The sequence below is a fragment of the Vigna angularis genome, chromosome 8, assembly GCF_016808095.1.
Source record: "Vigna angularis cultivar LongXiaoDou No.4 chromosome 8, ASM1680809v1, whole genome shotgun sequence".
NCBI classification, from domain to species: Eukaryota; Viridiplantae; Streptophyta; class Magnoliopsida; order Fabales; family Fabaceae; genus Vigna; species Vigna angularis.
The window spans coordinates 27,777,830-27,794,789 of NC_068977.1; the positions used below are offsets into that span (position 1 = coordinate 27,777,830).

At 28.0% G+C, this 16,960-nt stretch overlaps 1 protein-coding gene and 1 long non-coding RNA gene across 4 annotated transcripts; one reads left to right on the forward strand and one right to left on the reverse strand.

Moving 5' to 3' along the window:
• Nucleotides 1–1,359: 1,359 nt before the first annotated feature.
• Nucleotides 1,360–7,514, reverse strand: LOC108345056 (short-chain dehydrogenase TIC 32, chloroplastic). Of its 3 annotated transcripts, none has more exons than XM_017583615.2 (8): nt 7,318–7,514; nt 4,694–4,925; nt 4,537–4,616; nt 4,294–4,447; nt 3,558–3,636; nt 2,196–2,283; nt 1,781–1,851; nt 1,360–1,704 (listed from the first exon to the last, which is right to left on the reverse strand). In XM_017583615.2, exons 1-8 carry the CDS (start codon nt 7,421–7,423, stop codon nt 1,534–1,536), a joined length of 981 nt encoding a protein of 326 aa, XP_017439104.1. In that variant the 5' UTR covers nt 7,424–7,514; the 3' UTR covers nt 1,360–1,533. The 3 variants fall into 3 exon arrangements, with proteins under 3 accessions (XP_017439104.1, XP_052723662.1, XP_052723661.1); XM_052867702.1 differs by having other exon boundaries at nt 4,694–4,933; nt 7,318–7,445; XM_052867701.1 differs by having other exon boundaries at nt 4,694–4,930; nt 7,318–7,432.
• An 8,264-nt stretch (nt 7,515–15,778) lies between these two features.
• LOC108345474 (uncharacterized) lies at nt 15,779–16,088 on the forward strand. Its single transcript, XR_001833673.2, has 3 exons — nt 15,779–15,821; nt 15,895–16,002; nt 16,075–16,088. It is a non-coding gene; the product is annotated as an uncharacterized LOC108345474 (long non-coding RNA).
• The last annotated feature ends 872 nt before the right edge of the window (nt 16,089–16,960 follow it).

Genomic DNA, 16,960 nt, shown 5'->3' on the forward strand with positions numbered 1-16,960 from the left:
ATTGACGCATTTTTTAAAGGATAGAATAATTTGACATTTTCAAGCCAAACTGAGAACAAAATAGGGTATTAAACCTTAAAATAATGTGGAAAAGTATATGATGGTGATAGAGGAAGCAACACCCAAGACGAAAAAAGGGCAACAGAAAATAAGAGGCCCAAAACAAAAATTAGCAAATAAAGAAGGCGGGCTTCTTCCCGCACCTCCATAATTTCATCTCCTATCCTTATCTCATATATAGTGAAGTGACATATTTACCCTTATCTTTAATCTTCTTCCTTACCAAGAAATGTATGGAGGTGCGTGAAGAATATCACAAGAAGGCATTAAGACTTATGAGACAACTTCTTCGTGCACCTTCCTAAAAATTTTCCAGCATCGTATAAGGAAATTTCTCAATTTTTTTTTTCTGAAAAAAAAAATAACATTCGAATTGTATGACTCAAAAATTATTATTTTTCATGAAAAAATATTTTTAAATTATATGATTCAAAAACTAAATATAATTTCTGAATTGTATCATAAAATTTTTTCTAAATTATATAATTTAAAAGTCATTTTTAACTTTAAATTACCCAATAAAAAATGCAAACGAGATATTTTAGTTTATATGGAGTACATTTATGAATGTGCGGAAAGAAACTGTCCACCTCTAAAGCTTCACATAGTTTTTCCTTTTTTTTCTCTTAGTTCTTAACTCAATTATTCTCTATGAATATATATATAGAAAAGGGAAAGATACTTGCATAAAGAAAATGATCATAGCAAAATTTCACACAAAATGTATTTAAAAATCTATTTCATAAGTTTTCATTTGTTATGGCATAAAAAATTTAGAATAATATAATAATATGTTTTTCACAATTTTCGAAGAAAAAAATGTTATTAATGCATGAAGACATAAATGCAAATAAGCACGACATGAGTGATATTTGAGAAGACGAAGGTGATGTGCATTATGAGAAAAGACAACATATGGGGTTTTTGTCTCCAGCTTCTCTCCGTCCCCTCTCCACCCATAATAAATGAGATAAATGAAATTTAGAATGGTTATTTAAACTTTTTCTTCTTCCCTATGTAGGTGGTTATGAAGAGAAAAGAAATAAAGGATCAAGAAAAAGGTGAAAAGAAATAAATTAAATAAAAATATACGTTTTGGTCAAACAGCAATGAAATTAGAATAAGATTTTATTTTCATCATTAATATTATTACTGCTGATATTATTAATATATTATTTTTATTGTTAAATAATAATTCATTTTTATTACTAACTTATCATTATTATTGTTATTGTATAATAATTATAGATATTATTCATGAAAATTATTTCTCCAGTATAAAACATGAACTAACGTGAATACTCACAAACTTTTCCCAATGGATTTTACTATATAAATATATCTTACAATATTTGTTATGTTAACGAGGGCTTTATAATAACATTTGAATACATATACGTAAAATCCACCCTTACAGAAGCCATCAAACTTTAAGCTTCAACAACACACTATTTTCTTATATATTGACCATTGTCACTGTTCATTTTTCATGGTCAAATTCATGCTAAAATCCCAAAGCTTCTTAGCCAAATCCATGTCCCATCTCTGCAAACATGCTTCTGAAACATTATTATCTGCAAAATACTTTCCATTGATTCCACTCACTCCTGGGTGCAATGCTAAATAGCATGTTGTTGATGCTCCCTATCATCATGTAACACAAAAAATAATAAGACAAAACTATATATCTAACACCAACAGTTAAAACTCTGAAACTTACTTGCTGCACATTTTTCAACACAAATCGCTCTAGGTAACGAATTACAAATGGACCTAGAATATTCCTTAGACCTGCATACACCATACAAAGATGGCCATAAAACTCAACGTGTATATCATCTTATAGAAAAAGTATACTTTAAAAAAATATATATCTTTCCTATACGTTGATGTTTCAATATATAATTATAAAGACATGTATGCTTGAATTCATCATGAACACATTGTTGTCATTTTTCAAGCACTGTCATTTACAAAATACAAGATTAATACCAAAACTGTATGTATTGAAACTTTTTTAAAAAAAGTAGAAGATTGTGTAGATCTAATAGTATAATTATTTAGCAATTTAAACACGGTTATTTACATTATTTTCATGTAGACTGTAAATTTATATAAATATATTAATTAATTACCTGTCAGAAATCGATTCTGTAGATATATATTTGTGTTGTTAATAATTCCTGGATGAAGAGAATTCGCAGTAATATCTACTCCATCTTCCTGGTCAATTATAATATTGAACAAAAGTATTATTAAATTTCACAAACAACTATTTAATGCATCTTGTTGTTTTTTAATTTTGTAAACTTACATCACAACAACCTTTAATTGTTGTATGCTTTAATTTATTGTCCTAACTATTTCCTACAATTTTTCAAAATAGAAAATAATGCATTATTGGGTGGCATCTTTTTTGCTAAAATAAAAATAAATATTTTTGTCAAATAAAAAACAAGACCAGAAACTTAAGCTTTTTAGGATATTTGATTGCTGGTTAAAAGTACAATTTTAAAACTTTTGTAAAGACTGATGGGAAGCTCTGTATCAGCAAGGTTCACCAGGTTTTGTGTTAAAAGAGAAACTAAAGGCTCTGAAAAGGTGAAACTAAACAGTGAGAACAGCTCGGAAGCATTAATGAAACGATACACATATACTGGAGAGAAATTTAGTTGAGATAATATCATTATATCAATAATCATATAGGCGGATATAATAATAAGTTTAATAAACAACAAATATTAGGATTAACCTTGATGAATGGTTCAAATATTATACTAATAAATGAATTTTAAATTTAACTTAATTCCATATTGACTTATAAAATAAGATTTATGCAAATTATTTTATATTTAATCGGACTTCTAACACTTTAAACTTTTATCACGGTTTTATTATTAAAAAATCTTTAAAAGAAAGAATAAATTATATATTTAAATTGTTTTTATCTTATGTGAAACAGTTTAGTATACTAAAACATGACGTAAAAAGTCTAACAAGTTTTACATAACGTAAAAAATCTAACAAGTTTTAAAGAAATGCTTCTAAGAAATTAATGAATATGGTAACTACAATTAAGAGGAACAACCCTTAAGTTCACAAACTCAGTTGAGGTTCATTAGTGCAAATAGAACTTTTTATGATAGATAAAATGGCTTTTTAATGATAAGTGTTTTAACTTTATGTTACGAAAATTATAAAAAGTTTGTTTTCTTATGACACAATTCAATTTATTATAACAAGTCTTTTCTCACCAATTATAATATCTATTATTTTTATTATGAAAATATTATTTTTTTAATTTGTCATGATAAATCGTAATAACACTTTTTTTCATTAATGGTTGGAGAAACATGTTTGTTGGTATTTATTTACTTCTAAAAGCAAATAAAACATAAAAACTCTTTCTTGGGGATTTCTATTGTAGATAAAAGAAAAAAAAATTATAGACAACAACATTGTTTCATTATAGAATGAAAAATTTAAAGTGGTAGAACCTTGAAACGTCTTGCAAGTTCATTGGCATGTAAAATGTTTGCAAGCTTTGATTGTCCATACGCACGCCAACTGTTGTAGCTGTACATATAAGAAAGCAAATGCATTATGAAAAACACACATATTTTGCAATCATACTGTAATTCTGATATATTTGTATGCTGAAATCTTTATATCTTTAAAATGAAATAGAAATATTTTATAAATGATAAGAAAATTATATCTTTTCACTGAAGTCATCAATAGATGAAATATATTCATCAGGTTGTATTAATATTTGGTAAAAAAAATTACCACCAATAATGCAAATTGATACTGATGTTTATTTTAGCGGTGGACATGACGTCAACCCTAATAAAATCAACATTAATTAGTTGCATCTACCAAAAAAACGAATAGTTGATACTATTTCTTTTTCTGTCTTGTTATAGTGGAAAGTTCATGAACTTATTATAAAAAATTTGGTATAAGAATTTTTACAAAAGAAAAATAAAAATAAAAAATTAAAATTCACTTCTCCATGAATTAAAATTAATTTATGCATAATTCAATTTATAAAGTTTTTCATAAAACTTTTTCAAAATATTATTTTTAATTTATGCATAACTTGATTTTATCTTATGTAAAAAGTAAATTTCATTTTTTCTTTATATTTTATTTTATTATTTTTTTATGAAGAAAACAGGCACAAATATTCTTCATATTATTACTTGTCTACATTTGAAGTACTGGGTATACCTTGATGGATCGTTAAGTTTGTCAAAAAGGATTCCATTAGGATAAGTAAATCTATGGCCCATGGAGGAGACATTAAGGATTCTTCCTTGAATCTTACTTTCTCTTGCTGTTTTCTTCATATTTTCCAACAACAGATTTGTTAGGAGAAAATGACCTGTGAAATTATGTTCAAAACATTGAGATTATTTTCACAATTTCGACCAAGGCAATATGATAAAAAAATAATAATAATGTAATGAATACCTAAATAATTTATAGCAAATTGAAGTTCAATGTTGTCGTTGGATAGCATGAAAGGGCATGCACAAATCCCTGCATTGTTTCTTAGAATTGAAGAGAAAAAGGAAGTTAGAAAAATAGTAAATGAAAGAAAAAGTAGAATGATGAAGTTGGTGCTTACATCAAAATATTCAATGGAAGAGCAGTTGAATTAAACTGATCTACAAAATGATGAACAGAAGCCATTGAACTTAGATCCAACTTCATGACATCAAGTTTAGCAGTGGGAATTTGTTTAAGTATTGAATCCTTAACATTATAAGCATCCATCATATCAATCACTCCCATTATCACATGCACTCCACGCAATGCAAGAACACGAGCTGTCTCTGCACCTATACCGCTTGATGCACCTGTTCTTCTTTCAACACCATCAACAACTTCAATAAAAAAATGTTTATGCATGTAACAAATTTTTCAAATTTAATTATTTCAAATAAATTCATGTTAAACGTAACTATGAACTTTGATGACTAAATTATGTTATATGATGACATTCCAAAGTTTATTTATCATTTATCATCACTTAAAAATTTTAAATTGAAAAAAAAAATAATACAAACCTAAAAGAATTACATCAAAACAATGATAATGCCTCATAAAACATATACAAATTATATTTATTCTGAAAAAAAATCTAAAGAAATACATTAAATCTTTTATATCTGTAAATAAAAAGTTAAAGTCACTAACTTATTAACACAATAACCTTCTTTTGAAAAAACATAACTATATATATATATATATATATATATATATATATATATATATATATATATATATATATAATTATTTAAACTCAAGAAAATAGAACATTTTCTTATAAGTTAGTCTTGCGCATAGGTTGTATAGTGTTGAACTCCGTGTCAACACCATTACATTTGATAAAGACGAGGAGGAAGTAATCAACTAACTACAAAGATTTTAGGGGTTACGAGAGGAATGACAGGTAAAGAAAAAGAACTTAGAAATCTTTTGGTGCATTTTGTGACAAAGCCTTCCCAAGAGGACATTTATGTTTTAATGTTGGCAAGAAAATTGCCCTTGGAATATTGTGAAATCTCATTGAGTTTCCAACCTTTCAAACAACAATGAATAAATGATTTTCTCAATTAAAGGGATGTGATTTAGTTTGATAAAAGAAAACAAGTAGTTTTCTAATTATATGATGAGAATATTGTGATTTTGTGAGGTGTTGATAAAATAGATTGTGAATTGTATTTGTATGAGGTGTTAGTATATTTGAATAATAGTCTATTTGGATCTCCTGCCATGGTTGCGTAGACATCTACGGTGCTTTATGCAATGATAATCAAAAATAGTTTCATCGAAGAAACATAGTATAACACTAATGGAAAAACAATAATATATGACGATATATTATGTTAGCATACTAAAATAAATCTCTAACTAATATCAAATTTTAGTGATTAAAAATATATGTTTAGATATCAATTTCCTGATTAAAGACCAATTTTTTTAGTAATCAAAACATTGCTATCTAATGTTAATAACTAATTTAAATATTAATTCATAATAAAAACTATTTTAATTATCAATTTAAAAATTAATTATATAATTTTATTTATAATAGAAATTATTTTAATTATTAATAATTTTTAATTTATAAATTAATATCTAAATTGATTAGTATAGTAATTAAGTACTTTTGGTCATTAAAATTAGTAATTGTTTAGTATTTTTCTTGAAATATGGTTATCAACATATAGTAGTTAGACTTACATCAATGAATATTACAACATCAAGTTCAACTTATTATATTATATTTTTCTCTGTCACAAAAGAATTACATTTTTTATATCATCTGAACCTATAATATCAAAATAACCGACATAACAAATACATTCTAAAACTAATATAATAAGTTTCACGGCTAGTAATATATATACAAATTGGTTGTGTATGATATATAACAATTTAATCAATTTAGTTATAAGATGAAAAGTCTGATTTGCATTAAGTTAGTAGTTTTTTTTATTTTTATTATCAGATAATCAAGATAGTATATATTTTTAGGCATCGGTTGATATTAAATCAAAATACTGTGGTTAAAATTACGAAATTGTTAGCACATATCTATACGCTTCTGTTTTTCTTTTTTTAAATTGAAACATAATATATAAGTTAAAAAACTATTTATTTACTAGTGTATGAACGTGAAGTACAAAAGAATAGTAATAATAACGTGTTTCTATGATAAATTCATTCATTCACATAATTATATTACGTTGACTGAGAAAGAAAAGAAAAAAAATATAAAACTCAATGTTGTGGTTAATTTTTTTTTAATATTTAGTATATTTTGTAAATTTGTGATGATTTTATTAATTTTGTCATCTTATTTTGAAGGTTCTTAATTTCATCTCATTTGTTTAATAAGCGAGTCAATATAATCAATGGGCACAATATTATTGGAGTTATACATCATATTTCTTAACTTTGAATGTCGTGGTTGATACTTACAACTGGATTAACACTTAAGGAAATTATGGTTTCTCTTAATTTTTTTACCATAAAATAAAGGACAGTGAAATCTTAACAGAAACATAAATTTCAATGTTCAGATTGGAGAGACAATCTGAGAAAAAAAATTGAAATATATGTTTATTACAATGAAATATCTTTATTTATATTTTATAAGAAAATAATATTTTCTTTACCTGGTTTTTTAGTTTACATCATGAACTGATAGAAAAAGAAAATGATCGAGAAAGAAATAGTGACCTGTGACAATTGCAGTGAGAGCACTAGCATGGATTCCAAGAGTAACTTCTTCTGCTGTGGAAGAGGATGAAAACCCAGAATCTCCTTTTCTACTGAATGGCCACATCTCTAATATCTTACGTATTGATTGCAGAAATGCAGTACCACTTGCTGATATAAATAGATGTGTGCAGGAACACACCTACACAAATCATAAATGAACCTGTTTTAGATGGCCATTTGGTTATATGTTACCTCAAAAACTCCCATTTTCTCTAGTTGCTCAAAGAAATCACGACCCCACTACTCTCAATAATTTCTCTATCTTTAACTTTCAGATATTAAATACTTCAAAAAATACATATGCTATAATTCACTTAGTTTATCTTTTTTTATGTTCCTTTTATTGGCGAGTTTTGTTTCCCGTGTAAGTATAATCTGGATCTGAATATCTCTTAGGTTAGAATGCATATGAAGGATGGCAGTGATATTCACTTGTCTCATAAAATTAAAATTTAGGTGTAAGTTTAAAAAGATGATAAAATTGAATAATATATTTTTAATTATTTTGTTGAATTTCCTGCATATTAAGTAAAGGTTGCTAGTGAAACATAAGATTTTGTCTATCAAATTAAAAACCTTTACAAACAACCAACTAAATTGGTATAAAACCACGTCTCAATAGTTTAAATAGAGAAGTTGTGTATTATGAACTTAATTAAATGATGTCTTTTTTCTTAAATATTTCATTCACTATATTTCATATATATACATATATATATATATATATATATATATATATATATATATATATATATATATATATATATATAAATGAATGTTTTAAAGAGTAGTGTAAAACAATTTTCATTCCCAAATTGTTTCTGCATCTAATTAACCTAGCACTACACCCCACTACACCCTCCGTTAGTTTAAAAACAACGTCACACGTTCAACGTCCAACCACTGAATAGTCCATGTTAAAAATGATTAGTGACATTTTTATAAATAAATACAATTATTAGACCTCGTTTAGAATCATAATTCGATGTCAAATTTGTTCTATTGAGTAAATTTTTGCAAAAATGTTTGGCGCGAAGGTGAAAATGTATCTATGTATGATGTCGAATTCCTTAGAATTAGACGTTAAAAGGTTAGCCAATTCAATAAAAATTTGAGCGGAAAATTGAAAATTCATTCACTTTATCTTAGCTCGCGATATTCTCTTCTCTGCTCAAGCTTTTCTAGAACGAAGTTTGACAACCATCTTATTTGTTACAAATGCATGTTAATTAACTATTTTATGTAAGATTTTCGTTTGTTTTGACCGATTATTTTCGTGTTCTTGTCCTTCATAGGCGCATTTTGATTTCTCTCTCACTTGTGACAACACTTTATTCAGACGAACCCACCTTTTGAAGGTTAACTTTCGTTTTCGTTTTAAATAACTTATTTGTTGGACTTGTTTGTTGTTTTTTTTGTTGAACTTGTTTGTTGTTGTTTGGTTGAACCTGTTTGTTGTTGTTGTTTGGTTGAACTTGTTTGTTGTTGATACTACACGTTCATAATTCATGTTTTATAAAATACAAAAAACTGAAATTTGTTCTTTTTCTGTTTTTCAACACAATTAATTAAAAAAAAACAAAAAAACTTATTAACGTCGAATATTGGAAAAATTCGACGTTAATTTGTTTTACGTCGAATTGTTTTATGTTCGACGTCAATTTAACTTCTCCCGATATCACGTCAACCTCGAATTCGACATGAAAGACCGAAAAACACCAACGTTATACAATATTTTTGTATTAGTGCTGCTATTAAGATTCTCATGGTTTACCCTCAACATGGATTCTCTTTATTTACTCAATTAAAATTCTCAAACTTTATCAAAATCCTTCATTTGATATGGTACACGTTTAATGGAAACTAGTTAAAAAAATTCTCATTTCATTATAGCTTTGTTTTATTGCTGGAGACTTTTTAACGTCGAACCTAGTAGTGTCTACATAAATTGGTTCATTTATGTCAAACCTATAGTAATGTTCGATGTAAGATCCTGTAAAATTATAATAACTAAGAAAAATAAATAAGTTAGATGATAATTAATCATTTTAAAAGGATTTATTTAAAAAAATATTATAAGATATAATGGTTTACTATTATTTTTATTTAAAAGATTTTTTAGGGGATAGAAACAAAAGATAGAAAAAGATATATATATATATATATATATATATATATATATATATATATATATATATATATATAATATTTTGTAGTTATTACAAAGTCACATAAATCTCTTAATTGTATATAACATTTTAAAGGTGAGAGTGAAACGTGAACTTATAAATATACATATAAGTTATTACAATGTTTTGGCTTTATGTTAACTTATCATTCCATTTTTGTTTGTATTTTTCTTTTATTTTTACTATAGTGAACGTGTAATGTATTTTTATATTATACGTTAATAAAGGATAATTCATACAAATATTCATAACAATGAAGAAAAAAAATGTGGCAAAATCAATAAATAAAAAAAATTCTCAAAATTTAATTTCATTGTTAAGTTGACCAATTTATTAATAAATTTGAATGTTAAGATATGTTTATTCAAAATATTAATAATGTAAAATATTCAAAATAACTAACGTGTAAAAAAATATTTTTTTGATCTCATGAATTTGATTATGAAAAAGTCGCATATAATACTCTTCTTTTTACCTATAATGTAATAGTTGAAGATAATTATCTCTTTTTAATTAATGTATCTGTACTTGACTTTATCAATCAAAGTACAGAACCACAAAGAAGATGATATTTCCGAAGCTGACAATAATAAAGCAGATCTTTGGTTTGCTTTCATGCATAAATCATCTTTCTTCTCACTATTTCACTCAAACAGTACAACTTCAATATTTTATTGTTCCAGAACTTAAAACGTTTAATACCTATTTTGGTTCCTCTTTTTTAGGGTATATTCAAAGTTGTCTTCCTTTTTTTTAAAAGTTCGCTAATATTTTACTTCTTGCAAAAACAGTTTAAGTGGATCCTTTTTGCTTACGGCGTTAAAAAACTAACGACAAAGTTGCTCTGCTGGCCAAAATTAAATGACATGTCCAATTAATCCAATTAGTTGGCAAGTTCAGCTAATAAGAAAATGCCACATGGCAGTCCCCTTTCCACCCAAACCCTAATTCCCTTTTCCCCTCTACGCTACTACGCCGCGCCCTATTTCCCCATCCATCTTGGGGTTAACTGTATTAGCATGGGGAAATTCAATGGGAGATTTGATGTCAAATATTGCATTGGCATTGGATGGAGAAGATGGAGTTCAGATTGCTTTATCTGGATGCTATGCAGGTCCTATGTTCAACACACTTGTTGGTTTGGGAATCTCGCTGCTGCTTGGGGCCTGGTCTAAGAAATCTTCTTTGTACGTGGTGCCTAAAGATAGTAGCTTATTTTACACCATGGGATTTTTTATCGCAGGACTGCTATATGCACTTGTTTTGCTACCTACAAAGAACATGCATCCTAACAGAACATTAGGAACGAGTCTCATCACCCTTTATGTGATATTTCTTTCTTTCAGGATATGCACTGCAATTGTGATCACTCAAAATCCAAATCAATGTCTCTTGCAGTAGTTGAAGCAGAAGGGAAACAGGGCGCGACGTAGTAGCGCAGAGGGGAAAAGGGAATTAGGGTTTGAGTGGAAAGGGGACTGCCACGTGGCAATCTCTTATTAGCTGAACTTGCCAATTAATTGGATTAATTGGACATGTCATTTAATTTTGGCCAACAGAGCAACTTTGTCGTTAGTTTTTTAATGCCGTAAGCAAAAAGGATCCACTTAAACTGTTTTTGTGAGAAGTAGGATGTTAGTGAACTTTTGAAAAAAAGGAGGACAACTTTGAACAAACCCTACAAAAAGAGGGACCAAAATAGATATTAAACCAACTTAAAATATAGATAGTTTTAACTTTTTTTATATTTTTCATTAGTTCATTTTTTGTTAAAATATTATCCATTTGATTAAAATTGAAATATTATTGGATATTTCAGTTATTGAAATATTATCTAATGAAATATTATTCATTAGTTCAGTTAATGTTCATTAGAATTTGCCATTAATAAGTTAGACTTAATACATTGGAATATTATAAAATGAAAAAAAAAAATTTAAGTAATTAAAATTAAAGCCTTTTTTAGAAGGGTGATATTAAAAGTATTAATTTTCTATTTAAGTGTATTATAGAGTTAAAAAAAATTAGATGTTCATGTAAAATTTTCCTTTTAAGAAAGGACAAAAAATTAGTTGAGACTAGCAGGAGGAAAGAAATTTAAGAGCTTGCTGCCACTGATACAAATTAATGAATTCTGTGCATTAACACAAAAAATTTAATGTGATTGAAAACTTTCTTTGCTTTTTCTGCTATTTGGTTGGTGAGAGACTATATATAATTAATGTCTACTTTCTTATATTATAAATATATATTTTTGGTGTGTGTAGCAATTGTTTTGACGAGTAAACTCATTAAAATGTGACAGTACATTTTTTAATAATATTTTGATAAATACAGCTAAGTGTCTTAATCGTGGTAGTTAAGGATATTAATAGAGAAATGCTTTTATGAAGATATAGGTTTTACATAATTTTCAGTATTTTATTTTAAATTCTCAATCCATGTTTTTAATAATGCCTAAACCTTTCAGCTTCAGATGTCAATTACAATATATATGAAAAAAAAGTGCCTTATCTTGTCTAATAGTTAAAATATAAAAAAGTATGAGTTTTGCATTAGCAAAAGTAAACCATAAGTATAAATTTAACATTATTATTATTATTATATAAGCAATTTGTTTTATGTTAATTATTATTTATAAAATATTTTATTATTAGTTTATAATTTTAATTTATTTTTTTCAACCTATCAATTAATGTGTATTTTCAACTATTTTTTATTATCTTTTAATTTATATATAATTGTTTCTTGAGTAAGTTATTTTCTTCATTGTAAATTATTTTTAAAATGATTCGTTTTTAAATTAAAAGATATATTATTTTTTTATATTTATTTTATAAAAATAATGTAAATCATTAAATGATGATTATTTTACATGTCATCTATTTTATAAAAATATTTTACATAATAGATAGTTTACATAGTTTAATTAAATATAAAGATTAAATAGTTATATAATTTAGTTTAATTTAGAAACAAAAGATAACCTTGTTTATTTATATATTTTCTATTTATGGAACAAAATGATAAGCAGCTATGAATGTTGATTTATCGTCTCAGCTACCTTCGTTTTTTGGGAACTTCTCAACTATCCAAGTAGGTTCTTCATAAAAGCTGACACTTACTTCCATCCCTGTTTTGTTTGTTTCCAGAAAGAGAATTGTTACACTTTAATATAATAAATAATTTACTTGTAATGTAATTTTTTTTTATCACTATTATTACTCTATCAAAATTTCATAAATAAATAAATAGTAGTCTCTTTTAATGGTCACATACGAATGTTTAAATGCAGAAATCAAGAAAATTTCAAGAATTTCTTTTAAACAGTAACTGAAATAATAAAAAAAGTTCTTCGAATGTAGGATATTACAATAAAAAAAAGTTATAATGATTCTTTGAACTTCCTCGTTTATTTCTTAAATGGTTAAACAAATTTTTGTCTCTTTTATATATATCATTTATTTGTTTTTTATCCTTAAAAGTGGGATTTATAAGGTTAGACCATGCAGTTATACACAAACTAATTAAAAGGAAAAATATATTAGTTAAGCAAAGTCTAAACAAAAATATGAGATTCATGACATATATGTAGATTATGAAAAAAAAAAGCATATAGAAATGAAAACATCTCACAATTAATATTTAGAATAAAACAATCATAAAGACTGATTTATTTATTATCCTATCAGAATTGGAGTTTCACATCAATATAATGCATTTATGCATGAATTAACATTTAGTTGAATCAATTATTATATATATTAAATTATTGAGACCAGTGGGTTCCTTCATATATTTTAAGAAAATAATAAAATAATATATATTTATATAAAGAGAATGAAACACAGGAAAAATTATAGAATTATATAGTTTTAAAAGAAAATTCACAAATAAGTATTAAATATTTAAGTTTTTTATCCGGAGAAAAGCGTTTACGAAAGTAAATAAATAAACTAGTTATCTCTTAAATACAGTAAAGGAGTTGCACTAATTTTTAATAAATTATAATATGTATGAGCATTGGTTTACAAACTATCCAATTGCATAAACAATTTTATTCACTCTTGATTCAATACTAGTCCCCTAATTAAATTGTTTAGCTCAACTGAACTAAAAAATTAAGTATGTTAATTCTCTTCAAAATTTACAAACATGACAAAAGTGTTTTAGAAAAACAAATACAAATCAAAGATTTTGAAAAGAGTGTATTTTTCGTACAATGAAATATGAAGATTTGTAAGACTTTTTTTTAAGCAAAGAAAACATTAGACAATGGAAGCTTAGAAAGAGGATTATAACGTAAGATTCAAAGATATATAAATGTGTGTATTCTCCTCTTCATCCAATCCTATTTTTATAACTTTCTTTGAGAAAGATTTGTTACTCAAAGAGAGTTGATTTCAGTGAGGGCAGGTAGTCTTTATATACGAAGTCTAGTGTTAGGTAACGTGAGAGCAACAATGCTTTTCGCAGAGGTGGCATGTATGACTTCCTTAGAGAAAAAAGTATTAAGGAAACATTTCAAAAAATGTTTTCTTATTTCTTAACGTCTTTCTCATCTTGTATAGAACTTTTGAGTAAACATTGGTATTGTCATTATATGCACAGATAAAGAGAAACAAAACATCATAAACAAAGAGGTACAAATCGTACATGCATTTAATGTTACAAATGTTATAAAGCATTTGGGATGTTTTATGTACTAAGCATTTGGCCTCATAAGTCTATTATTTGAGTAACATAGGGTTTAAAAGATACAACATTTTAATAAAGTTTTGTCTTAAACATTTTGAAATGTTAATCACATTTTCGTCCAACAATGTTTGCAAGTTGTATAAAATAGTATACAAGCTTAACATGTACAAATTGCTTATTTTATTCAACACTACTTTTATCATACTAGATACCTGATACTGGGTACCTTGTATCCAATAGAGGTTGCATGTCAATTATTGAATACTCTGTAAAGGTTAAGCTATCTACGAAAGACTAAGGACTGCACCACAAAGGATTAAGCTCAATACGTTATATAATGAATATTAATGGTCGGACGTCGAGTATCATGTTCCCCCACTAGTAAAAAAACTAGATTTGAAATTCGCACATTAGGCTTCGGTTGAGGCGGAACCGAAATCTATAAGAAAGCGGTGGAATTTTTGTAGTTTAGGTTAACTTTTCTGACCCGGTTGAAGGGGAATCGAGGCATATAGATAATATGACCTCGGTTCAAACCCCACCCGATGCCTTAACACCTTGAGAATGCCTCAGTCTACTGGGACCCGAGGCAATATACCCTATCTTTCCATAACCCTGTCCTCGCGCATTTCACCCTCCTCATCCAACAATGCCCCCTCCTTCTCCTCCTCCCCAAACCCTAACGACTCCCACCCTTCGTCGTCGCATCACGTCCACGACAATGGCGTCTCCTCCACCTCCGCTTCCTCCGCCTCCTCCAAATTCCTCAAACCCCCCTCATCATTCGCCCACAACTACCAAATCATCATCGCCCTAATTCCATCCGCCTTATTCCTCCTCGACCTCGGTGGCACCCCCGTCGTTGCCAACCTCATCGCCGCCTTCAACTCCTCCGTCGTTGTGGTTGTCATCGCCTCTTTCCTCTATGCCCACACCATTTTTCTCCTCGGCGTCTGGTCCTCTCTCCAGTTCAAGTGGCTCTTGCTCGAAAATCCTTCCATCATCGTTGCCCTCGAGCGCTTGCTCTTCGCTTGCCTCCCCGTCTCCGCCGTGGCGGAGGGTTTCGTTTAGTGATTTTCTTTAGTTTAGACTTTTTATTTATTCAAGAATTCAACTTACTTCTGACATTTGTATTTTCAAAAAAGTCTAGAATAAAATGAGCAGTCGTTGTTTGATCTTGAGAAGAGGCACAAACAAGCAAATGCAACAATTAAGGAAAATGAATTTTTGATATCAAATCTCCTAAAATCTGGTTAGTAATTGTGTCGTTTGTGTGTTCTTTATTAAATACGTTTTATGTGTCGGTTCCAATGCTACTTGTTTCATGCCTTAGGTCATAGTTCCAATCTTTTGATACACGTTTAGAGCATTGGTTGAATATTGCTACACGTGTAGAGCATACTTCCAATCTTTTTTATTTTAACAACTTTTCATGCCTTTTTCTAGAGAAAGAACTTGTGGAGCGTGCTATTGAACTAAGAGCAGAGCTTAAGAATGCTGCATCAGAGCGTGCTATTGAACTAAGAGCAGAACTTGAAATCTGAAGTAGCCAAGCATTCATCTGCCTTGGAGGATGTAAGTTGTCTTTGACCTTAAAGTTGATTAATTAAGATTTCTGGTCCTTTTTAACTTAATTTATGTGGTTCAGCTTTTTAAAGGAATTGCCTTAGAAGCTGATTCATTACTAAATGATCTTCAAAGTAGTCTTCACAAGCAAGAGGCGAATTTAACAGCTTATGCTCGTCAACAACAAGAGGTCTGTTATTTTATGTTTTTTGACTGAACTTCTGTAACAGAGATCCTGAATTTTCTGCTATTTTTCATTCAGGCGCATGCTAGAGCTGTTTTTGAAGTGACAAAGTAGAAAACTGGTTTGTTGTGTAAACATTTTCTTGATGTATAAATTGACTGTTCTCTTCCAAATGAGCTTTTGAGCTCTGGGTTGCATCTTAATCAGGCAATATTTAACATATGCATGTTTCTATGGTTATTGATGTTAGTCTCATTAGTTGCACTCTTATTGCCAATGTATGATATGCATGTTTTTTGTGTTTTTTTTAGGGAGAATCAGAATCTGGGAAGGCACCATGGCAAGGGGTATGTTATATTATACCTGTTTCATACAATTTTATCTCTCTTTCTCACATCTATATAATGTTTTGCTTGCATAGTTGTTGAACATTATACTCGTTATATTATTCAAATACTTCGATTACTAAATAGTAATATGCATGTTGATGAATCGTGTCCATGGTGTTGGTGGTAGGTGAGGGAGAGGTGTAAAAAGGAATGGACAATGTTCCAGAGTCGGTTGGCAAATGCAGAAGATGCATATTACAAGGCCATGAGAATAGATATGTTCAATTCAACTACTCCTTAACGATAGAACCTGACTTGTACACAACCATCACCATTGTTGAGTTCGATTTTGCATAATATATAGTTTTTTCTTTAAGATTGGAAGTTACTTGCGCTTGTAACTTAGAGTCCTAAACAACAGTTCAATGTGGGATTCCAATGTTGAAAGTTAGAGAATTAAATAATATAGGTAAGTCTGTAAGTAGTGTATTTGATTATATAATATTCTTTGTTTTAGGAATCTTTGCTTGCAGGGAATACGAAGACAATACAGTATAAAGGTAATAATTTGAAAATGAGTCTAAGTATTAAATTTATTTTATTGGCTAGTTTTTTTTATTAATTTTTTCAAGATA

Coding starts and splice junctions, on each gene's coding strand:
- LOC108345056 (XM_017583615.2), bottom strand. CDS start 7,423: ATGTGGCCATTCAGTAGAAAAGGAGATTCTGGGTTTTCATCCTCTTCC. Junction 4,926..7,317: donor TCTCACTGCAATTGTCACAG/GTCACTATTTCT, acceptor AAAGAAGAACAG/GTGCATCAAGCGGTATAGGT. Junction 1,852..2,195: donor ACAGAATCGATTTCTGACAG/GTAATTAATTAA, acceptor TGGTGTATGCAG/GTCTAAGGAATATTCTAGGT.